Raw genomic sequence first — 24,706 nt, 5'->3', positions numbered from 1 at the left:
GACAGACACAGGGAGGTTCACAAACACACTGCACTTGAGGGGAGGAGGCATCCCTCCTCCCATTGGCAGGGACAGCGACCCCCATGCCGGACAACGGCAGCAGCGGGTAACCCAACCTCCTCCACACCACAGCAGTAGGGAAGAAGGTCCTCACACAGCTAGCAGCAAGGGGTGGGAGCTCTCACTCTCTTCAGGAGAGAGACAGAGCTAATCCCAGGGCAGGGGACGCCCCCCAGGAGCCAGATGAATGTGCTTCTTTTGACAGGACCAAGAGACATGAGAAAGAAAGGGAGGGAGTGTCGTTCATTAAAAGCCAGACCCTTCCCCCCCACCCTTTTCTTCTCACAGCACACGGGTACCTGAGAGCATACACCTGCTTGCAGGCTCAACCAGCGGTGGTAACAGAGAGCCCGACCTTCCTCAACTCCTCGGCCTCGCTTCGCCACAGACGGACTACGGGGGCGCAACCTGGCTGCACGCAATCCTCATTACTCAGAAAGACCTGCACAAGGGAGGAACCACTTCGCCTGAACACCGGACTCGCCGGCCCGCAAGGGCACTCCTTGTTAAGGTCTGATGCACCAAATCAATCACTGGGAGACTTTGAGCTCTCTGACTAAGTCAGACAAGAAACTGAAATAGGCACATCATCACATTGATTAAAAAAAAGAAATAATTCTGTCATGAACTCCACAAGAAAAATTCAATCTCTTCAATTTATTAATATAATTTACCAATTGCATATATGCATATAAATGATCCAGGACCCTTCCCACTACAATAGAAAGATCAGGAAAACTCTTAATCTTCCCAGTTTCATCCAATACTTGTGATAAATAATAAATACCTTTAACATAGAAATAGACGGCAGATAAGGGCCCACGGCCCATCTAGTCTGCCCACCTTAATGTCCCTCCCCTACCTTTGCCCTGTGAATAGATCCCATGTGCCGATCCCATTTGGCCTTAAAATCAGGCACGCTGCTGGCCTCAATCACCTGTAGTGGAAGACTATTCCAGCGATCAACCACTCTTTCAGTGAAAAAGAATTTCCTGGTGTCACCTCGTAGTTTCCCGCCCCTGATTTTCAACAGATGCCCTCTTGTTGTCGTGGGACCCTTGAAAAAGAAGATATCTTCCTCCGCCTCGATGCGGCCCTGTAAGATACTTGAACGTCTCGATCATGTCCCCCCTCTCTCTGCGCTCCTCGAGCGAGTATAGCTGTAATTTGTCAAGCTGTTTTTCGTATGGTAGATCCTTGAGTCCCGAGACCATCCGGGTGGCCATTCTTTGCACCGACTCCAGTCTCAGCACATCCTTGCGATAATGCGGCCTCCAGAATTGCACACAGTATTCCAGGTGGGGCCTCACCATGGATCTATACAATGGCATAATGACTTCCGCCTTACGACTGACGAAACCCCTTCGTATGCAGCCCATGATTTGTCTTGCCTTGGACGAAGCCTGCTCCACTTGATTGGCAGACTTCATGTCCTCACTGACGATTACCCCCAAGTCTCGTTCTGCTACCGTTTTTGCTAGGATCTCGCCATTAAGGGTATAAGACTTGCATGGATTCTGGCTGCCCAGAATCCATCCATCCATTTTAAACCCCCAAATTCTAAAAATCCTAGATGTCATACCAGGTTGAAAATCTCCATTACCCTGAATAGGTAGCAAATCTGTTATATATGGGTTATATCTCCATAATTTAATTAAATTTCCCCAAACTGACCTCATTGAAGATAAAATAGGATTACCTTTAAAATGGATCGGTAATTTAGTATTTCGTATATTAGAATTTTGAATAAAGCATATCCTTTCCGTATTTCGGATAAAGGAATTTCGTATAATGGATTGTCTACCTGTATTTACATGCATAAATATTAGGAAATACCCCCCTACAGGGAGCCATTTAGATTTAGGTGACTGTAGGTATATAAATACCAGTAATCTAGTAATTTATGCACATATGTGAACAGATACATGCTTAAACAGCTATTCTGTAAGTGCACACCAATCTTGGATGATGTGTACTTTGCAGATGGGTGTTCTTATGGGCAGGCAGTACATGGACCTGGGCACACACTTACATAAATTATAGAATACTATGATTTACATGTGCTCTCTTACAGTCTGGGTGAGAACGTTTACCCCAGCTCTATGGCTGGTGTAAGAATGTTCACATAAAGAATCTGGTTATGCTAATAGTCTATAAAGAAAAGTAGGTGTCTATTTTTCTTTACAGAATTTCCTTCCTACTGTGTAATCTTTCAGTCACTGTTATGACACATTTAAATGTTCATTGTGTTTCTGAGCATTTTATGAGGAAACTACACTTAATCATATACAGATTTTAAAAAGAAAACAGAATTCCATAATTTTCCACTTCATTTTCTCTGCAGCTTTCAGGTCTTAAAGAGATTGTTTTACCAATTAAGAAAATCATACACTATTAAGCTACTGCTGTCTGTGTTAATGTGACCACTATAATTCAGAAAGACTTCTTTGGGTTAGTTGAAAGCACCCAATTTAGTTTTAAAGTTTGGCAGTAGTTCAGAAGGGCTCCTTGTTGGAGGTTCATGCTGTCATGTATAAAACCTGCTTTGATTCTACCTTCCAGTATGTCAGTCCTCTAGGGCAGGATGACATTGCCAAGTGTTGTTCTTAGTAAATATTTAAGAACTAAGGCCAGTACTGGGCAGACTTGTATGGTCTGAGTCTGTATATGGCTGTTTGGTGGAGGATGGGCTGGGGAGGGCTTCAATGGCTGGGAGGGTGTAGATGGACTGGAGTGAGCGTTGACAGAGTCTTCAGTAGTTGGAATCTAAGAACTGTACCGGGCAGAGCTTTGGATTCTTGTCCAGAAATAGCGAAGAAGAAGAAGAAACCCCCCCCCCTCAACACACATTTTTAGATTGAATAAGGTTAGGCAAACTGGATGGACCATTTGGGTCTTTATCTGCCGTCATCTACTATGTTACTATGTTATAGTAACCTGGTGAATGAAGTAACATCCTCTGGGTGAGCTGCAGACTGCTGGCCATCACCTGAGAATGTTATGAGACCAAGGGCCTTAATTTACTAAGCTTTTCATCCATAGACACAGAATAGAAAACAAACCTTCAAAAATCAGGCCCTAAAGCAGGTATTCTCTCTATAATACAACCAAGAGGGAGAGAACTACAAGTGATAAGCAAAATGAGAAGGTATACGTAAGAGAATGTAGAAAGCACTGCCCCCTTTATTCATATAACTGACCTTTTAAGGCCCATTTCGAACTGAACAAAGATTGGAACTGAGACATCCAAGTTATGGCATGCTCAGTTCTGAAATCAAATACACAAAGCAAAAAAAAAAATAAAAGATGTCCCAATGAACAGAGCAACAAGCAAACAGCAAGAGTGGGGACACAAAGATGCCTGTTCTTTAGTAAAAAAATGCAAAGATGTCTCAAGTTCACAAACAATTTATTACTAAAGTTTAAACAATAACCCAACATGGCCAGTGTTTTGACACCACACGGTGTCTTCCTCAAGAGTTGATATGTACAAGGTAAACAGAGTCCCAAGCCTCAGTGAACAGCTGGCAATTCCCAAATATGGGTCTGAGTTATTTTCACTGATTATTAACCACATTTTTTCACACAGACTCTTATGCGAACTCGGACCCATATTTTGGAATTGCCAATGATTCACCGAGGCTTGGGACTCTTTTCTTTGTATATATTGACTCCTGAGGAAAGCACCATGTGGTGTTGAAACACTGGCCATGATGGGTCATTGTTTAAACTTTACTAATAATTCGTTTGCAGATGAGACTTTGTCTTAGCATTTTTTACCCAAGCAGAGGCATCTTTTATGTCCCCACTCTTGCTGTTTTCTTGATGCTCAGTTCTGATCCAAACAACAGAAAGGGTCAAAGAACACCAAATAAATACAACAAAAAAAGCACCAACAGCCTCAACAAATTGGGATTTGTCTTTAATGATCCAACATGGACTGTGTTTCGGTATGCAGCACCTATAGAGAATGCTATAAAAATAGCAAATTGAGAATTGATGCAATGATGAACCAGGATATAAGTGCCCAAAAGAACTTTCCTAAAAGTGCACACTGTTGGCGTCCAGTTGGGTCAATAAAGACAAGTCCCTGTTTGTTGAGATTCTTTGTGCTTTTTTTTGTTCTATGCTCAATTCTTATGGCATTTTTAGAAAAGGATCTGCTGACATATGAGGATCTTTTTCTAGAATACTTGCAGGAGTGCATGTGGCGGTAATGGCTCTATGCAGCAGCAGCATCCATTTTGTAAGTTATACAGTATACATGGAAAACATCAACAGCAGAAATACAGCAACTTACAGGTGCACATTGTGAAGATGTCATTTACATGTGAAAACTCCACTTGACTGCTGCTAATTAGACAGAGGCTGCAACTATCATTTTAACTTGGAAGTGGACATGCACAATGGGGGATTAAGGAGGATCCCTTTAGTCCATCCTCTTAACGGGCTAGTCAAATTGAGCATGTTTGAAAATCTATACATGAAGGAGCAGGTGTAAATCCTGATGTGTGAATTCTCCTACATACATGTGCATTTCCTTTATCAACTCAGAAATACACATACAGATTTTAGTCCCTCCCATATCACATCTCCTTGAAATTTTTACTGACTGTGGATTTGTACATGTAAAGAACAGTTCTCTAAAATCAGGTTTTACACATGCTTGCAATATATATGTGTAAATGCCGTCATTTACCCAGGCAAATCACAAAAAAGCCTTCTAAAATAACCAAGTAAAGCCACTTGAAATGTTTCATTGCCTTCGATATGCATAAATTAAACAGTAAAATATGTTTATCACATGACTTTGTAAGTGCCCTTACTGATGTGCATTATTGTATCATTTGCTATTCAGCTACCAGCAGCATTAGACAGTGTGCAAGGATTTAACCATTAAAAAAAGTATTCCTGCTGTGACATTCTTATGCGTAACTACTATGAATCTGAATAAACAATGTATTCCTTGTTTCACAATCAGAGCTGCAATAAATTCTAGAAGCATACCATATATACTCAAATATAAACTGAGATTTTGGGCCCAATATTGGGGGTCTCGGTTTATATTTGGGCCCTCTGGTCTATACCCCCCCTCGGACCTGTTGCAGGCTTCCCATGGGCCTGCCTGAAGCCCTGGTGGTCCAGCAGGGAGCCGGGACAGGAGTGATCCTTACTGCGTCCTGTCCTGGCCGACTCTAAACCACCCCGCTTCCCTGACCTTTGTAGATGTTACCTTTAAAGCCCTATGGTCTTGCGGTAAAGTGGGGCAGAAGTGATCTTTCTAAGCTCCTGCCTTGTGAGAGCCATGATCAAAAATGCCCGTCACAAGTTCCTGTTACAGACTCACTAGATTGTGGGAACTCGTGGTGAGCATTTTTGATCTCAGCTCTAAAGGGGCAAGATCGTAGGAAGATCACTCTTGCCTCGCATCACTGATAGACCACCAGGGCTTTAAAGGTAAGGTCTGCAGGGGTCAGGGAGGTGGAGTGGGTTTAGAATCATCCGGGACAGGATACGGGAAAGATCACTCCTGTCCCAACTTGCCACTGGACTACCAGGGCTTCAGGCAGGCCTGTAGTGGGCATCAGGGGCTGGGTAGGAAGGGAAGGAAGAAAGGAGAGCTGGGTGTAAGGCAGGGCACTTGAATATAAACCCTCGGTTTATATTTGAGTATATACAGTAACTACAGTATTTGAGTATATACAGTAGCACAAAATTGTATCAATAAAAGTAACAAATATTTGTCAAAAAGTATTTACAGAAAATCATTTATTAATGCAATATTTTGAATTGTAAGGAGCAACTAAATGAGACTCAGCAGTGTCAACACACACGTTGACACGTTTGGCGTGATCACTATAAGCATGCATTGTTCTTTAATAAAGCACGCCAAATAAAAAGAAACATTTTTAACAACCAACACTGGATGTCCACTTGGGGGCAGCAATTCTGTAAAAGAAGCATTAAGCATGTAAATGTTTAGATTTATCAGTATACATGCACATATATACCAATATTAAGCACTAGTACTCTAAACATGTGTGTATCTTGCACAGTTGAATTGTGGTGCACAAAGACTGATATTTCCAAGTGCGCTGATTAGGCTACCATTCTACAAAGCAAAGTGGGCATCCTTCCTTGCTGACTCAGCAGAAAATTACATAAAAGTCAGCAGCTGCAAAGCCAAGATTTAAATTGAGTGAGTTGAACGCTGCCGCCATCTTGAATGAGAAAGTGGTAAGGACGGATGTCAGCAAGATAGAGGTTTAATATAAATAAGAATTTATACTGATAAAATATAAATAAAGTTTAAAATTACAACTATAGCCTTGATAAAGCAGGAAGTGAAACATGTTTGCTTTCTCCACGGCTTTCAAGACCACAAGCTACGTGTTGCTAGTCTTACTTAAAGTACTTCAAAGTTATTAAAATTGAATTGAACCAGTGAAGAGATGGCACATAAAACTTAGGACAATGAGTTGTATGAGTCCTGAGTAGTATCTCTGAGGTTCTTAAGTAAATTAAGTTTATTGAGGTTATATTTAGGGCTCCTTTTACAAAGGTGCGTTAGGGCCTTAATGTGCAGAATAGCACGCACTACAATGCCCCGCGCGCTAGCCGCTACCGCCTCCTTTTAAGCAGGCAGTAATTTTTCATCTAGCGTGCTAATCTTGTGCGTGCACTAAAAATGCTAGCCTGTGGTGTGGGAACATCATATTATTTTAACATTGCAGTTCCACATTTACCTTCTCCCCCCTTTACAAAGCCTCTGCAGTAACTACCCTGAAGCCCATAGAGATTTATAGAGCTTTGGGGCTTTTGCTACGTGACTTTGTAAAAGAGGGGTAAATTTCATGTCCCATCATCTTTGATAAAATCACACAGACTTAAGTGTCCTGCAAAACAGATTCAAATGAACTTGACTATGATTTTGCCTTAATTGATCCATCCTTTTCTTTAATAAACGATCCAAGCAGCACTTTGTCTATATACCAAAAAGACTGTAAAAATGTTGCTCAATAAACTTGCCTTAACCAAAACACCAGCCAGGTACTGCACATTCCTTCACTGCTGCACCTATTGGTGAGCACACCAATATTATTATCAGATCCGTGGGACTTTTCTTGCTCTCCCTTCTGGCTCTTTCCCTCTATTATTACCTGCTTTATCTTTCTGTATATTAGGATCTTATGGTCAAAAAAGGAAAAAAATAGTAATAATTTTTTGTTGCTGCTTTAAAAGGCTTTGAGTTTTCTTTGGATGAAAACAAATATCCTTTGGGAACTAATGCCACCTCTAATCATTTGTGACCTGTTCCCTTATCTCTGCTTCTTCATAGGACATGCTGTACTTTGACATCTGATGAAATATTGCTGGAGTTGGTATGTTTCTCAGTTGCATGCAACTAGCAGCTGCTGTTTGCCATACCACCACTGATCTTCTGTACCCCCATCTGCAACCACTGTTATCATCCCATGCCAAGGCCAACTGCTTATATAAAGATATTACAGGAGGCTTTTGATTCCAGAGTCAGTTTACATAAAAATGTTTTACATTTTATTGATAAAATTATCTATCCATTCTGAATCACAGTATATATGACACAGAAAGATTCACAGGCACATCACAAGAGTGCAACCTTGCCCACAGAAGCTAAAAATATCTCACTCCCATTCCAAACTGCTAAATATGATTATGAACACAGATCAGTCAGCACTAATGTTATGATTCAGAGCATAATTAAATAGATGCTACCAGAAAGAGACACATTTGGAAAACAGTATTTCTAGTTTCCATTTAAGATGAGTAATAGCTTTAACCACCATGAACAATTTACCTCATGGATATCTGGGTGAATTGTTACATTTGATCTAGATTACCATGCAATCTGATTATTTTTGTTTTATTTATATGTAATTTTTACTTTATAAGATTAAGAAAATTCAGCTCTTATTAAAACAAACAATGCAAGTATAGAGGATTAGATTCAAGTTATTCAACAGTGCAAGTGAATCTGTAGTGGTGCTGGAGCAAGTTAATGAAAGCCACAAGTGTCCATGTTCAAAAGGCAGCCTTCACCGTATGCCCATCTCTTACCAGTTAATGTAAATACCATGGGAAATACATTTCTGCTGTCCCATATGATTAGATATTTAAAGCAACCAGTAAAAAAAAATATATAATGCCATAATGTATTTTTCCTCAGCCACATCACAGGAAAAGGGTTAGCTCAAGCATAGTCTCCTGTGGTTCGTTGTGCCAGGTCTGATGATTTGGCTAGTTTGCTCTTCAGAGATTCAAGATGAGGGAACAGATTAGGATGATCTTATTAGCGAGGCCCTTTCATCTGCTGTACCCTGGAAAGCAATAGCAATGCACATTGTTACTCTCAAAAGGTAAAGTCAATTAAGTTCCCATTCTGCTAAATTTAGGATATATGCAGGAAAAACTCAAGAGTGGCCATTAAGAATAGCCTTCCTGGGTCAGACCAATGGTCCATCCAGCTCAGTATCCTGTCTTCATGGAGGCCAATCCAAGTCACAAGTACCTGGCAAAAATCTAAATAGTAGCAGCATTCCATACTACCAATCCAGGGCAAGCAGTGGTTTCTCCCATGTCTGTCTCAACAGACATGGGACTTTTCCTCCAGGAACTTGCCAAACCTTTTTTAAAACCATCTACATTAACCGCTCTTACCACATCCTTTGGCAACGCATTCCAGAGCTTAACTATTCTCTCAGTGAAAAAATATTTCCTCCTATTGGTTTTAAAAGTATTACTCTGTAATTTCAATGAGTGTCCCCCCCTAGTATTCGTAAATCTTGATGCATAAAAAAATGGATCCACTTGTACCCCCCGTTCTACACCATTTAGGATTTTGTAGACTTCAATCATATTTCCCTTCAGCCATCTCTTTTACAAGCTGAAGAACCCTAACCTCTTTAGTCTTTCCTCATATGAGTAAGAAGCTTGCCTGTATTCCCCCTCCCACCACTTTCCACTTTATTTTTATTTTCAATTTCATGTATTTATTAACTTACCTTGCCTCTCCTCCCATCTTGATTCCAATATGTCAGTCTGTTATGTTCCCTCTTTTTTAAAAAAAATTATTTTCTTTTATCTCTAATTTTAGATATGTTTTATTTCTAAATTAAAAATTTTTTTAGACTTGTTCCATTGTAAACAATTTAGGTAGCTGTCCGATAAACGGAATATCAAAGAATAAAGAAACTTGGAAACAGTTCAAGCACAGTGTTGAAAAGTTTCCATGCATTACAAGGCTTGGAAGCCCTGTGTCTGCTTCCACTGACAATGTATATTTTCTACCACGCTTCAGAAATATCTTTTCTCAATCCTTTTTCATTTTTTTTTATTTTAAAGGCAGTTTATTAACTGCCTTTTCATGAAGAGATTCACCCAAAGTAGTTTACAATACATTGAACAAAAATCAGGTACTTTTAAGTATTTTCCCTATCTGTCTGCTCACAATCTAACTGTGATACCTGGGGCAATGGAGGGTTAAGTGACTTGGCCAAAGTCACAGGGAGCAGGCTAGGATCAAACTCACAATCTCAGGTTACTGAGGCAGCAGCTCTAACCTCTAGGTCACTCCACAGTTACATTATGCACATTTGAAATAGAGGAAGGAGGAGCAGCACAGGGAACATTACCAGTGTGATAAATCAGGAACAATCTTTTACCTGAATTTACAAGGCACAAGAGAAGCACTACAAAGCAATGAAGCTTTGCATGACTGTCACTGTAGCTCTTCTGTAAATAGGAATGTAGAAATCTGATAAACTAAACCTTAATCTAATAGACTGGGTCTTCTACCAAAAGGTGCTCGGCTCAGTCTACGATAATGTAAATATAATACATAAATATAGAAGATAATCTAGAATAGCTTAGTTTCCAAAGTGTTTATAGTAAACAAGAAAATTTTCAAAACTTTCTGAAATAAAACAAAGGACCTAGACTTCTAAGTGAAAGCGGTAACTCATTCCAGAGCTCAGTTAGTTTGAAAATGAAAGAGTGGCTCAATCTCTTGAAAGTTCTGTTCTTACCCTTAAGGGAAGGAAATGTAATGCGGTGTGGGCAACTCGAAACTTCAAAGTTTCTTCAAGCAAGACTGCTTGTGAGGCGTCCGCATCGGGCTCCGTTGGATCACGTCACCCATTAGTGAGAATACCTGCCTGCTTGTCCTGGGATAATGTAAATTTTAATTTATTTGAACTCCTAGCGAGATGAGATCTGAGGAACCAAAGTAATAAAGATGCCTACCTAGTTTGCTTATCCATGTCATCTACTATTTCATCCTCTCCCTTAGAGTTACAATGTACTTATCCCAAGCTTTCTTGAATTCAAAATACAGTTTTTTTTCTCCACCACAACTCACAGATCACCACTCCTGCACATGTTAAGGGCAATTCTATAACACAGGTGCTCACATTTGCATATTTATTTTATTTCTATCCCGTTCTCCCAGAAACTCCGAACGGGTTACAAGTAGACATTCACAATCGTTTGAAAACAGACTAGTCATGACAACAAAAAGGTTACAGTAGACAATAACAGAGCTTATTCTAGAGACCAGACTGGTCATAGCGAAGAGTACTAGGAGAAGTATATTGAGGAGGCAGTTTTTAATGGCCCGATTGACAGAAGAGGAAGGTCTTTACTGCTCTGCGGAAGGTCATTAGTGAGTCTAACAACCTGTGATCTGCAATCACATATCAACAAAACAATACAGAAATCATTTGCGGTCATGAAAAACCTAAGGCAAGTTTGAAAATTCTTTGACAGAAAACAAGTCCAGCTCATAGTCCAGTCCCTAGTCCTAGGTCTCCTTGACTACTGCAACATCCTCTATCTCCCCTACCCCGCAACAATGATAAAACAACTACAAACAGTACATAACACAGCCCTGAGACTAATCTATTCATTAAGAAAACACGACCACATACCTCGACTCACACTGGCTCCCAATTCAAGCAAGAATACTATTTAAATTCTACTGTCTATTATTTAAATCCATAAATAGTGACAGCCCAGCCTACTTGAACAACCGACTAATCCAAACTACCACAACCAGACACAGAAGAACCCAGACAGCATTCACATACCCTCCAATCAGAGACATCAAACGGAAAAAACTGTATGATGGAATTCTAGCCACACAGGAAGCAAAACTAGACCACCAACTCTCCAGTCTACTAAAACTTTCAGAAAAGAAATAAAAACCCTGCTATTCAAAAAATCCATGAAGACTAACTAACACCGTATGAAACATTTCAATCCTCTAGAGCAGGGGTGTCCAACCTGCGGCCCAAGGGCCATATGTGGCCCCATGAAGTATTTTGTGCGGCCCCGGTCAAGGGAGGTGCAGTGTTTTCCTCTGTTGCCCCCGGGTGTTTACCGTCTTGCCGGCTCCCTCCTCTGTCTTGCTGCAGCGTTTGTGCGGCCCCAGAAACATTTTTTTCGGCCAATGAAGCCAAAAGGTTGGACACCCCTGCTCTAAAGCAACCTGCTCTACTCTGTAACACCGCTGGACATGTCCAGAAATCCTCTTCTGTAATTCTGAAATCCTCTTCTGTATTCCGCCTTGAACTGCAAGGTAATGGCGGAATAAAAATCACTAATGTAATGTAATTCTGTATATTTGGGTATTAAACAGGGCAGTCTAGATCAACTACAGTTGATACAGAATACAGCGGCCAAACTTATCTTTGGAAAGAGAAAGTACGATCATGTATCCCTGTTATTGAGAAAGCTTCATTGGCTTCCAGTTTGTCACAGAATACAGTTTAAGTGTGCATGTGTTGTTTTTAAATTCCTCTATGGAATATTAGATCCTTCAATCCCTCTATGTTGGAATGCTATTAGATCCTGTCATTTAAGGATTACAATTTATAAACTATCATTTCCATCCTCTAGAGCAGTGTTCTTCAACCTTTTTACACCTATGGACCGGCAGAAATAAAATAATTTTTTGTGGACCAACGGTCGAAGAACACTGGGCTAAGTCGTGGGCCAGACCCTGCCCATCTTTACCCAATCTCCGCCCTAGACCCCGCCCCATAGTACTAATTGTAACACTATTTTTTCCATTCATTTTTCATATATACACACAATATCATCTTATTAACAACACATAGGACTCCTTTTAACAAGCCACGCTAGCGGTTTAACTTGCATAATAGCGTGTGTTAAACCGCCGGCCGCGCTAGCTACTACCGCCTCCTCTTGAGCAGGCAGTAGTTTTTGGCCAGCATGGGGGTTAGCGCATGATGAAATTTCGCGCGCGTTAACCCTGCTAGTGCGGCTTGATAAAAGGAGCCCATAATGATTAACCACAAAATTAAACTACACAAAGCACACTGTATGCTTCTCAACATTCATTCCTACCAGAACACAGATAACCCCTCTGCAAATACTGGACCACAAACTAAAAGTACTAATATATAAAAAAGAAACCCTAAGATTCAAGACTCTGCATGCAGTATAACCCCCAGAGAAAAAGAAACAAATGCATTTCTTCCTGAACAGTGCAAAATACTGAGAGCAGATGTAAATTCAATTCAATCACTAAATTCAAAAATAAAATCATCCCCCCCTACCTTTGTCTCCCTCCCTCCATGCTATGCCTTACCTTCTGGCCTGCTCCTGCCTGGCTGTTTTATTCTGCCCCCGGTGTTATCTTCAGGCCGGCTCCCTCTTCCTCACTGATGCAGTGCACAAAGCTGCGGGCAGCGGCTCCTTGCACGTCCCGCGCCTCATCTGGAAGCCTTCCCTCTGTTGCGACATCAGAGAGAAGGCTTCCAGTTCAGGTGCAGGATGCACGTAGGAACCGCTGCCTGTGGCTTTGTGTACTGAGTCAGTGAGGAAGAGGGAGCAGTCCCGAAGATAACACCGCATCGATCGCACCGCGGACCGGCAGTTGAAGAACACTGCTCTAGAGCAGTGGTTCCCAACCCTGTCCTGGAGGAACACCAGGCCAATTGGGTTTTCAGGCTAGCCCTAATGAATATGCATGAAGCAAATTTGCATGCCTATCACTTCCATCATATGCAAATCTCTCTCATGCATATTCATTAGGGCTAGCCTGAAAACCCGATTGGCCTGGGGTTCCTCCAGGACAGGGTTGGGAATCAATGCTCTAGAGGACTTAAATGTGCCAGGAAGCTCAGTAAATCTATGGCATTTCAACTAATGGCAATTTGGCTTAAGCTACCAGATTCTTAGGTTCAAACAATTTTTATTGATGCAAACAACTTCAAATACAACATAAAGGCACCCCAAGGTGCATAGTATAACAATAATGCATCGAATAAAATAAATAAGAAGCATATATAAATAAAACAAAACAGCTGGACCATTTAACCTCCCTCCCCACCAAATCCCATTTATTCTATACAAGACTATATGTTCGAACCTTAATATAAGCCCTACCCCTGAAAATAAGCCCTAGTTGCTGGGAGCAGCGCTTCTCCCCGCCCTCCGCTGACCCTTCCATCTCGCCTCCTATCCGAACCCCGACCACAAAATACCTGATAACAAATAGCAGCATTGGCAGCACAGGCTGTATTGCGGCCTTCTCACACCCGGGCATTCCTCTGCTGCATCACTGACGATGTCATCAGCAACATGGCAGAGGAACGCCCAGGTGTGAGAAGGCTGCGATTCAGCCTGTGCTGCTTTTTGTTATCAGGTTTTTTGGTCTTGCGTTCGGGGTTTGGATGCAAGGGAGAGATGAAAGGGTCTGGGGGTGGGGATGATGGGAGGGATAGAAAGATGCTGCATGGGGGATGGGAGGAAGGGAGGGATAGAAGCTGTAAGGGTTCTACTGCACTGGGGGATGGGAGGGAAGGATAGAAAGATACTGCACAAGGGAATGGGTGAGAGGGGAGGAAAGATACTGCACATGTGAGGGAGAGAAAGGAAATAGGAAGAATTGGGGTGGAGGAGAGGAAAGGAGACCTGCTCACTGTACATGAAAAAAAAAAATAACTACCTCGAAAATAAGTCCTAGTGCCTTTTTTGGACACAAAATTAATATAAGACAGTGTCTTATTTTCGGGGAAACATGGTATCACTTTTGAGCACGACTGATGCAAATAATTTAAAGTCACGCGCTATCCAGTAACCAGCACATGTTATGTTGCAAAAGGGGGGTGGGGTGGGGTCATGGACATGTCACTAAACAATACTATCAGTAGTATGCATTACATAGCATGCTTAGGCACACAATCTTGCACCAGCCACTGACATGTTACTCCTCACTTTTTGACACACCAAAGTAGCTTTGCGCTAGTATTCTATAGTGGCTTAGGCACGTCCAGAAGCTGTTATAGAATTGGCACGAAATTATAGATGCCCCTAGGTGCTCACATTTACACATGTGATATAAACAGAAATGTTTACAATATTAGTATATATGCATGTGTTTGTATACCTTAAGCACTATTCTTTCCCAATGTGCGTTACTTGTACAGCATGCATCTGCAAGGGAGGGGGTGTAAGCAGGGAAGCATAGGGCATAGCTGGCCTCCCATATGCATGTGTAACTTACAGACTATGGCTGGCATATGAAGGCACCTACATCTTAAGCACATTGATGCCAGATTATGCCTATACTAGTCTTATAGCCCATTACATTAACGGGTGCTAGAATATATGTGTGTGTGTCTGTCTTTTATTCTTTCTCTCTCTCTGTCTCTCCATTGCGCTTTCTGTCTTTCTTTTTCCTTGGCTGTCCACCACCACCCCTTGCCTGCTCCCCCTGTCCATTCTCCCTTCCTTTTACCTACCCTGTCCTGCAGTAGGCCTCCCTTCCTTTTCCCCCCCTGCTCTGGAGCACTGGGACACTGAATGGTACATCTTTATGTAAATACTTGAAACTTGATTTCTCATTCCCTGCAGCCCTCCCCTGTCTGTCCAGTCTAGTCTCTCTATTTTGTTCCCTTCACCTATTCCCTTCCTTCTACCTTGCAGATCTCTCTCTACCTTCTTCTTCCTCTCCCTAGCTCACAGTCGTCAGTTTGGTACTTCTATGAAATATCCTGCTCGGATGCCGGTGGTACCGCTCCCCACCCGCCACACCCACGCTCGGTCCTCCTTGTGGGGGGTGCAGCGGGGAACGCGGAAGTCATAAGGGCAGAGTGGGGGGGGGGAAGAGAAGGCTCCAAACGGGAGAGCCGGCGTCAGTTTGCGTTTGTTCCTTTAGGCAGCATTAGGGTTTCGCCGGCCGCCAGCGGTAGACATAAAACTTTCGCCTCAAGCCGCTGCGGCCTCCTCCCAGCAGCTGCCGCTCCGCACTGCCTTTGTACCGCCTTTCGCCTCGAGAGCAGGGAAGGGCGTGCATGCGCACTTGTCTTGCCTCGCGCGAGGCCAGACCTTAAGCCGCACATGCGCACTTCCTAGCTACAGCTCACGGAAAACGGACGCACGCATAGGAAGTGCGCATGCGCGGCTTACCGTTTTATTATATTAGATTCTCTAATGGAACCTGGGCACCTTGGTTCAGTTAAGGATAGGTTCCTACTCGACAGACTCTGGGCACCTGAAAGGAGGCATTCATTTATATAATTGCTCCTGAATGATAAGGATAAGGATAGGGACTTGTTTACCACCTTTTTGTAGTTTTACAACCACACTCAAAGTGGCTTACATACATGTACTTCAAGCATTTTCCCTATCTGTCCCAGTGGGATCACAGTCTATCTAATGTACCTGGGGCAGTGAAGGATTAAGTGACTTGCCCAGAGCAGTGCAGGGTTTGAACTCAAAACCTCAGGGTGCTGAGGTTGTAGCTTTAACCACTGCGCTAGTGGGACAAAGTTTAACCACATCCCATGAACACTCACAGCAGTGTCTCTTTGTCAGACTAATTTTTATACAGTCTGCTTTGCCTGGAAAAATTCTAGCCGGTCAGTAAGAGAGGAATTTAAAATGTCAAGGTTCACTCTGATAGTTCCCAAAGTTAGCAGGGCAATACACTTAAATATTGGCCACACTTCTAGAAGGTAGCTTATTTTTCTTAACACAATTCTCACACTGAACAACCTTGCTGGGGCTGTGCATATAAAGTTAGAAATTAAATATTTGGGATGTAGAAGCCAAGGATATTAAACTGCATACCTGTTCTTCCTTTGCTGGCTGCTTCCTGCATGTAAGTACAATGAATATAACCCCAAACATAATTCCTAGAACCATGATCATAAAGGGGATGTTGGCTATAACACTGGTCTTCAGCACGATAGACCTCAGCTTTTCTGCTGATTCATCATCAATCAAAGTGTTCTGAGAGAGAAGAAAACATTCATTATTAATACACTAAAGTTACAATCTGATTGCATTCTCTGCACATAGCAACAAGTTTTTCATCTAATCAAGAGCAGAAGACATTTCTTAATGTATTTTTTTCAATGGCTGATTCCCCAATTTTATAAAAGCCCACAATGTAATATTAGTATACACATGTGACACATGTCAAAAGCAGTCATAAACTTCATTTCAAAACTGATCGTCTCACCTCGTCCATGTACATCAGAGGAAAAATCAGTGTTCTAATATTTTGAGGAATGCTGGGGGAAAAATGTAAAACAGTTAATTTGCAACATTTCTAATATTCAACTTCATGTCTTACAGTTGAACCACAACAAAACAATTATTGCCATGTACTAGTAGTGAAAAAAGTACCCTTTAACCTCATTATTTTTTATCAAGAAAGCAGGTCATAAAAAGGAAGTTATGCAAGGACTATAAATAATCTATCATGTGGCAGATTACTGCTGTTTTCATAGCTATAACTGAAAATGGATGTGCCTATGCTATAGGTTTAGAATGTATACTCAGTCTGTTTTGAGCAGTAGGTGGGGGTAGGGAATGGTCTGGCCATGTGACCTCAATGTCTATAAGAAGAATCTGTCCAAGGCTGTAGGAACCAAATGCTATTTGAGTCTGTGGATGCAACAGAAAATTTGTTGAAAATTTCAATGTAAGTAACTACTAAAAAGAGATTATGTCCTTACCTTGATAATATCTTTTCCAGTAGATAGGTGTGTCATTCTGGACAAGCAGGTTATCTCCCCATGGCCATGAGCCATCTGTAGAGGGAATCCACTCTGGATTTTTTTTGTGGCCCTCTTACTTCACTGTGAGCTCTACTGCTACCTGCATGCTCTAACTGATTATGTGAAGTAAGCAACAGAGGGGACACCCCCAACAATACAACTGTTCTGCTTTAACATAAACACTGTAACATGTAATTAACTTACAACAGTCAACAGAAGCCTCAAAGGAGCTCAAGGAATATCCCTGTAGACATTAAAACATATCAGACAATATATGCTTATGTTATCGTTACGAGAAAATGATGTCTGAACAAAAGGATAATATTAAGTGGTTTAATCTGACATGGGATCCATTGACCAATTTTATTGATTCTAATTGAGTGGTTTTTCCCTTTATTTTTGATTATACTTTACACATCCAGGGAAGGGGGTGGGTGGGAGGGAGAAGGATAATGTATAGAGAGACTGGTTTATTTATGAGTTGTTAGTACTATTGTATGGGTAATTGGAATATATTGAAATCAGGGGGGGAGGGGGTGAATATTCTTATGTATTTCACTGATGGATATAAGTGCTGATTTTTCAGGTAACTTGTTATGCAATTTTTGTATGCACTGTTTTTAGAATTAAAATGAATAAATATATATATATATATTAGTATTTAAGCCCGTTACATTAACGGGTGCTAGAATATATGGCTGGCTGTCTTTCTTTATTTATGTCTCTCTCCCTGCTCCTGTCTCTTTCTTCCTTTCTTTCTGTCTCTCTCCCTCCTGCAATTTTTTTCTCTCTCTCCCTGGCACCCTTTGTCTGTCTGTCTTTCTCCCTAGCCTCCTTTGTCTGTCTGTATTTCTTTCTGTCTCCCCCCCCCCCCCACTTTCCTTTGCAGAAGCAGCAGTGATATTTCCCTTCCCCTCCAGATCCCTGTGAAGTAGTAGCAGCATTTTCCTCCACCCACCCCCCATTCCCTTCTCTTCCCCCCCCACTTTCCTTTGCAGAAGCAGCAGCGGTATTTCCCTTCCCCTCCAGGTCCCTGCTGAAGCAGTAGCAGCATTTTCTCCCACCCACCCCCATTCCCTTCTCTCCCCCCCCACTTTCCTTTGCAGAAGCAGCAGTGATATTTCCCTTCCCCTCCAGATCCCTGTGAAGTAGTAGCAGCATTTTCCCCCACCCACCCCCCATTCCCTTCTCTCCCCCCCAACCACTTTCCTTTGCAGAAGCAGCAGCGGTATTTCCCTTCCCCTCCAGGTCCCTGCTGAAGCAGAAGCATTTTCCCCCACCCCCCATTCCCTTCTCTTACCGTGAGCTGCCCTGCTCCGTTCGGCCCCTCCCCCTTCCCGCATGCTGGCCTGCTGCAGCTGAAGTTTTTTTTTCGGCGGCTCTTCTCACGATCCCCGTGGTGGCTGATCCTCCTGTTCAAAGCGGCCTGCTGAGGTTCGCGGCCGGCTGTAAAGAACCTCGCAGGCCGCTCTCCAACTCGGTAGCATGTTCCCTCTGATGCGATCGAGTCAGAGGGAACGTGCTACCATGTGGAGAGCGGCCTGCGAGGTTCGTTACAGCTGGCCGCGAACCTCAGCAGGCCGCTTTGAACAGGAGCGGTAGCGGTTGTTGCGGGAAGGGGGGGAATCGGCGACGTGCAGGCCGCTGTGAACAGGAGCGGCAGCAGGACCATGAGCCCTCCTCCTGCCATCCGCCGCCAGCACCGCTCCTGTCACCCGATGCACCTAACTGGCGCATTCGCCTCAAGCCGCGGCCACGGACGGACACAGCACACATCAGGTCCCCACAGGAGATGAGCCGCCGCCGCTGCTGACGGCCAAGGTAGGCTGGGAAGAAGGCTGGGGACTCATGCATGCGCACTCATGCGGCCATGGAACTACAGATCATGGAAGCACACAAATAGGAGTGCGCATGCACAAGTTAGCCTTTTATTATATAGGATATATATATATATATATAAAACCTATATCAGACAATATCCTTCAGGGGCCAAAGGGCTGACTGGAATCCAAAATACAACTTGGAGAAGCGTATACAGAATGGAACAGTAGACAGGCACAGGAAGGACAGGGCGGGAGTCTAGAATGACACACCTATCTACTGGAAAAAGATATTATCAAGGTAAGCACATAATCTCTTTTTCCATTACAATAGGTGTGTCATTCTAGACAAGTGGAATGTACAAAAGCAGTCCCAGAGAACTAGGGTGGGCTGACTGCGCTGGCCTGTAACATGGAGGAACCAAAGGTAGAGATCTCTTGTGCCACAATGTCTACCCTGTAAAACCTTGTAAAAGTGTATAGCGTGGACCAAGTCACCGCTGTACAAATCTCCTCTGGAGAGCTTGCACTAGCTGTGGACCACGACAAAGCTAAACTTGTAGTCAAATGCGCCTTAACAAAAACAGGGGACTGTGCCTCACAGACAATGTAGGCTGACAAAATGGCTTTATGGTTCCAACTGGATATCGTGGCCTTGGAAGCAAGCGTGCCTCACTTAGACGAATGAATAAGCAGAAACAGATGGTAAGAGAGCCTAAACTCGCTGGTGACCTCTAAATAGAGAAGAAGCACTCGTCTCATTTCCTACTTGAGCAAAATGCAATCCTGTTTCTTAGAAACTATAGATTGAAACACAAGCAAACTGACCTCCTGAGTCACATGAAATGGCAACACTATCTTCAAAAGAAAAGAAGGAACAGTGCGCAGGGAAACTCCAGTCTCTGCAATTCTGAGGAAAGGCTCTCGACAAGAAAGAGCCTGGAGCTCAGAAAAGCGCTGCGCTGATGAAACTGCTACCAGAAAACTATCTTAAGTGTCAAGTCCAAGAGGGTTGCTTCTTCCAAAGGCTCGAACGAAGCCTTGGTGAGGCCTCCAAGAACCATGTTGAGGTCCTGAGAAGGGAAAGGTGGTTTGATAGGTGGTCAAATTTGAAAAGCATCCTTCAGAAATCTGGCGATGTCTGGGAACAAGAGAGACTTGGACTCAAAGTGAAGCCATAGTGAGATCACTGTCAAGGCCCACTTGAAGTAAGGCCAACACTATCAAAACTGGAGATGAGAATTCTTGTGCGCACCAATGCTGGAAAGTCCTCCACACCTTAGCGAAGGAGAGACTGTAGTTACCTTCTTAGACGTGAGAAGGGTGGAAAGAACCATGGCTAAATATCCTTTGCACTCTAACGCTTCACATTCAATAGCCATGCCGTAAGAGCAAAGTGATCCAGATCTGCCATGCATACCGGACCCTGAGAAAACAGGTCTGGATGTGCCTGCAACCTGAGCCCATGGCCTTTGCAAAGATGCAGCAGATCTGCAGGCCATGGTGGCGAGGTCAATCTGGAGCTACCAGAATTAGAGAATGACACGGAGACAAATTTTTCCCCGTCCCCGCGGTAACTCATTTTCCCATCCCGTCCCAGTGAGTTCTTTTCCTGTCCCTGCCACATTCCTGCAAGCTCAGTCCTCATCTGCACAAGCCTCACACACTTTAAAATCATAAGTGTTTGAAGCTTGTGTAGTTAAGGCAGAGCTTACAGGAATGGGGCAGGGACAGCAACAAAACTTGCGGGGATGGGAACAAGGAAATTGAGTTCTTGCAGGGATGGGGACAAATTTATCTCCATATCATTCTCTATCCAGAATGACTCTTCCTTGATGAGCCACAATTCGTCGAATGACTTGGCATACAACTGGTGGTATTGTGGCCAAGGTTGGACTAGAGCATATAGACCTTCAGGTGAAAATGGGGAAGACCCCAGCACTTTACAATGGTATGAAATACTGTCGGAGACAGCATCCACCTCACCCGGATTCAAGGTTTGTCTGTTGAGAAAGTTGGCTTGAACATTGCCCACTCCCACAACAGGCGCCTCTTAAAGCGCCTGAAGATGACGCTTCACCCAGCGGAGGAATAGGTGGGTTTCCAGACCTAGAGATGAACTCTTGGAGCTTCCCAGGCGAATGCCATATGTCACTGCTGTGGCATTGTTGGAGAAGACTCTGACTGCTTGTCCTTCTAGAGCAGGGGTGTCAAACTCAATCACATTAAGGAGCCGAAATCCAAAACAAAGGCTAAGTCGCGGGCCAGACCCAACCCCTATAATAGTACTAATTGTAACACCATTTTTTCCATTCATTTTTCATATATACACACACAATATAATCTTATTAACAACACATAATAGTTAACCATAAAATTAAACTACACAAAGCAGACTGTATGCTTTTAACATTCATTCCTACCATAACACAGATAACCTCTTTGCAAATATGGGACCAATAACTAAAACTACTAATATATACAAATGAAACCCTAAGATTCAAGACTCTGCATTTATGCATTGCAATCCCCAGAGAAAAAGAAACAAATGCATTTCTTCCTGAACAGTGCAAAATATAGACAGTAGATGAAACTTCTCAAAATTGACATAATTCAATCACTAAATTGAAAATAAAATCATTCCCCCTACCTCCATGCTGTGCCTCAACTAGGTGCCTCCCTCCGGCGGGTGTCTTACATTTTATGAGGCCTGCGGTGTGATCTGTTGCAGTGTTTTCATTGCCACTCCTGGTGTTATCTTCTGGCCGGCTCCCTCTTCCTTACTCCCGCAGTGTGCACAAAGCCGCGTACGGTGGCTCCTCACAAATCCCACGCCTCATCCGGAAGCCTTCCTACTGACATTGCAACATCAGAGAGAAGGCTTCTGGTTCAGGCGCAGGACACGCGTAGGAGCTGCCACCCGCGGCTTTGTGCACTGCAGAAGTGAGGAGGAGGGAGCCGACCAGAAGATAACACCGGAGGCGGCACTGTGGGATGCATAAAACAGCTTGACACCTGTTTTCTAGAGTCTTCTGCAATTTCAGCAGAGGCAAATGAATGGCCTGCAGTTCTAGCCGGCTGATATACTATTTCCTCTGCGAGAGTATCCAAAGCCCTAGTATCGGTCAATGGTTGCAATGGGCTCCTCAGCCCTGGAGACTGGCATCTGTCATTACAAATCACCCAGGAAGCCAACTGCAGAGGTAGGCTCATGGAGAAAGACCGAGGAAGAAGCCACCACTTCATGTTGGCTCGAGCCTCTATCATCCAAGGTAGATCTGTCTGTAACGCATCTGTCTATGGAGACCAGCTTGAGAGCAACACGTGTTGAAGAGGATGCATGTGCTCTCAGCTAAGGCACCACATCTATTTTGGCAGCCATGGATCCCAGGACATGAAAATAGTCCCACGTCGATGGAGCTGACCTGTGCAGGAGACAAGGAATCTGAAAGCACAACTTCCATCTGTGTGCCTTTGGAACATAGACTTGGCTGGCAGCCGAGTTGAACATGGCTCCCAGGTACTCCAGGGATTGATTTGATGTCAAATTGCTCTTTCGGAAATTTACAATCCAACCCAGATCCTCCAGGACTTGGATCACCTGATCCAATGTGTGTCGCCCTCTGGAGAACGAGGGGGCTCTCTTATCAGCCAGTCGACCTGAATGTACGCCTGGACATACCCACACTATATCCAGCAAGGTATAACGTGAGCAATAGCCTATATTAAGAATTAGGCTAAGATTAATTGCATCAGCCTGAAAGAATAACAAGAAATTGTAAAAATGTACTTTTTTGTTAAAACGGTAAGTGATACATAATTTTAAAAGTGATTTTCATGATTAGCAGCCAAAAATCTATAAGATACACCCGAAAGGGTTAAAGAAGCAAAAACTTTGTTGTCTAGTGTAATCAAGGCATCTGCATTTACACGTCCCTTGTGTCCATAAATGTATAGAACACTAGTGCTTATACTTACTCGCAAACATGCCAGCAGGGCACGCACAAAATTCTATTTGCTTTCTTAGCCACTGACATTAAGCTGAGGGTATTCAACGTATCATCAACAATGACACCTAGATTCTTTTTTTGGGCAGTGACTCCTAACATAGAACCCAGCATCACACAGCTATAGTTTGGGGTCCTCTTTCCCACATGCATCACTTTGCACATGCTTACATTAATCATCATCTGCCATTTTGCCGCCCAGTCTGCTAAGGCCCTCTTGCAATTTTTCACAATCCTCTTGTGATTTAACAAATTTGTGTCATCAGTCAATTTAATTATCTCAGTAGTTATTCCCATCTCTAGATCATAGATAAATATATTAAAAAGCAGCAGTCCAAGCACAGACCTCTGGTGAACCCCACCATTTACCCTTCTCCAGTGAGAATATTGACCATTTAAATCTACTCTCTGTTTTCTGTCTTTATCTCCTATCCCATGACTTTCTAATTTCCTCAGAAGTATTTCATGAGGTACTTTGTCCAATGCCTTTTGAGAATCCAAATACGCAATATCAACCGGCTTACCTTTAAGCACAATTACTTACCGTAACAGGTGTTATCCAGGGACAGCAGGCAGATATTCTCAACATGTGGGTGACGTCACCGACGGAGCCCCCTAGTGGACGTTTTCGCAAGCAAACTTGCTTGAAGACCTTCAAGCTTGCGATTGGCCCGCGCATGCGCGCGTGCCCCTCCCACCCAACCTAGGGCTTGTGTCTCCTCAGCATGGCCTCAGTTCAGATAGCTAGCAAAGAAGCCAACCACGGGGAGGTGGGTGGGTTGCGAGAATATCTGCCTGCTGTCCCTGGATAACACCTGTTACAGTAAGTAACTGTGCTTTATCCCAGGACAAGCATATTCTCAACATGTGGGAGACCTCCAAGCTAACCAGAATGGGATGGAGGGAGAGTTGGCAATTTAGGAGAACAGATTTTGCAAAACGGACTGGAGGAAGTAGGCATCCCTCCTACCAATTTTCTCTCTCGTGGGGTGGAGTCATCATAGCAGGAGGGAGTGGGTATCCCTCTTGCCAATTTTCTCTCTCGCGGGAGTGGGCGTCCCTCCTGCAGTTTTTGCTGCCATGGGAGGAGGGGTTGGCTCCCAGTGCATCAAGGGGGGTGGGGATGTTGGGGAGGGCTGTCATCGGGGGGAGGAGGTGCTTTTTTCTTTTTCTTCATTTTTAATGGGGCAGATATTGTGCTGTATCTGTACCCATTTAAAAAAAAAAAAAGGGGCAAAACTATGGTTAGACAGATAAGCAACTGGTCTTGACCAGTTGCTTTTTTGGGATTGCTAAAAGCGATCACTTTTTATTTTGCATCGGGAAGCCATTTCAGAGCATCAATCATTCTGCTAGTTTACATGGCATTTCAGTATTAATGAGCTTATTTGTATGATCGGATCGGAGAATGAGTGATCGTGCAGAAAACTATGTGGTGAGCCATTTTCTGCATCGGGTTGGCAAAGGCAATCGTCGCTAAATCAGTCAAAACTAGTTTAGCGACGATCATTAGACTATCGCTGACTTTAGTGCATCTGGCCCTGGGACACCTATGCAAGATGTCAATAAAGCAATTGATAGCGTACTCACGTATAATCAGGATTCTGTTTCACCAACACATTGATCTGGAGTCGTTTGGATGCTCTCACAATGATTCCAGTGAGCTGTGAATGAACAGGGAAAAACTTAGATATGAGCCATAATTATAGAAACCATGCAAACATTGATATTGTTCATGTACATGGCA

General features: G+C 43.2%; 1 protein-coding gene across 1 annotated transcript in view; it reads right to left on the bottom strand.

Moving 5' to 3' along the window:
- Positions 1-5,812: 5,812 nt before the first annotated feature.
- The window catches only part of SCARB2 (scavenger receptor class B member 2), a 118,069-nt gene continuing 99,175 nt past the window's right edge, over positions 5,813-24,706 (bottom strand). The window contains exons 9-12 of the mRNA XM_033914397.1: positions 24,550-24,623; positions 16,592-16,643; positions 16,198-16,359; positions 5,813-8,417 (exon numbers count right to left, since the gene is read on the bottom strand). Coding sequence (XP_033770288.1) covers positions 8,376-8,417; positions 16,198-16,359; positions 16,592-16,643; positions 24,550-24,623 — 330 coding nt within the window. The 3' untranslated portion in view covers positions 5,813-8,375. The remainder of the gene's footprint in view (positions 8,418-16,197; positions 16,360-16,591; positions 16,644-24,549; positions 24,624-24,706) is intronic.

Source organism: Geotrypetes seraphini, chromosome 1 (genome assembly GCF_902459505.1).
Source record: "Geotrypetes seraphini chromosome 1, aGeoSer1.1, whole genome shotgun sequence".
In the NCBI taxonomy this organism is placed as follows: Eukaryota; Metazoa; Chordata; class Amphibia; order Gymnophiona; family Dermophiidae; genus Geotrypetes; species Geotrypetes seraphini.
The sequence above is the reverse complement of the archived record's forward strand: the minus strand, read 5'-3'. Positions and strand labels throughout refer to the sequence as shown.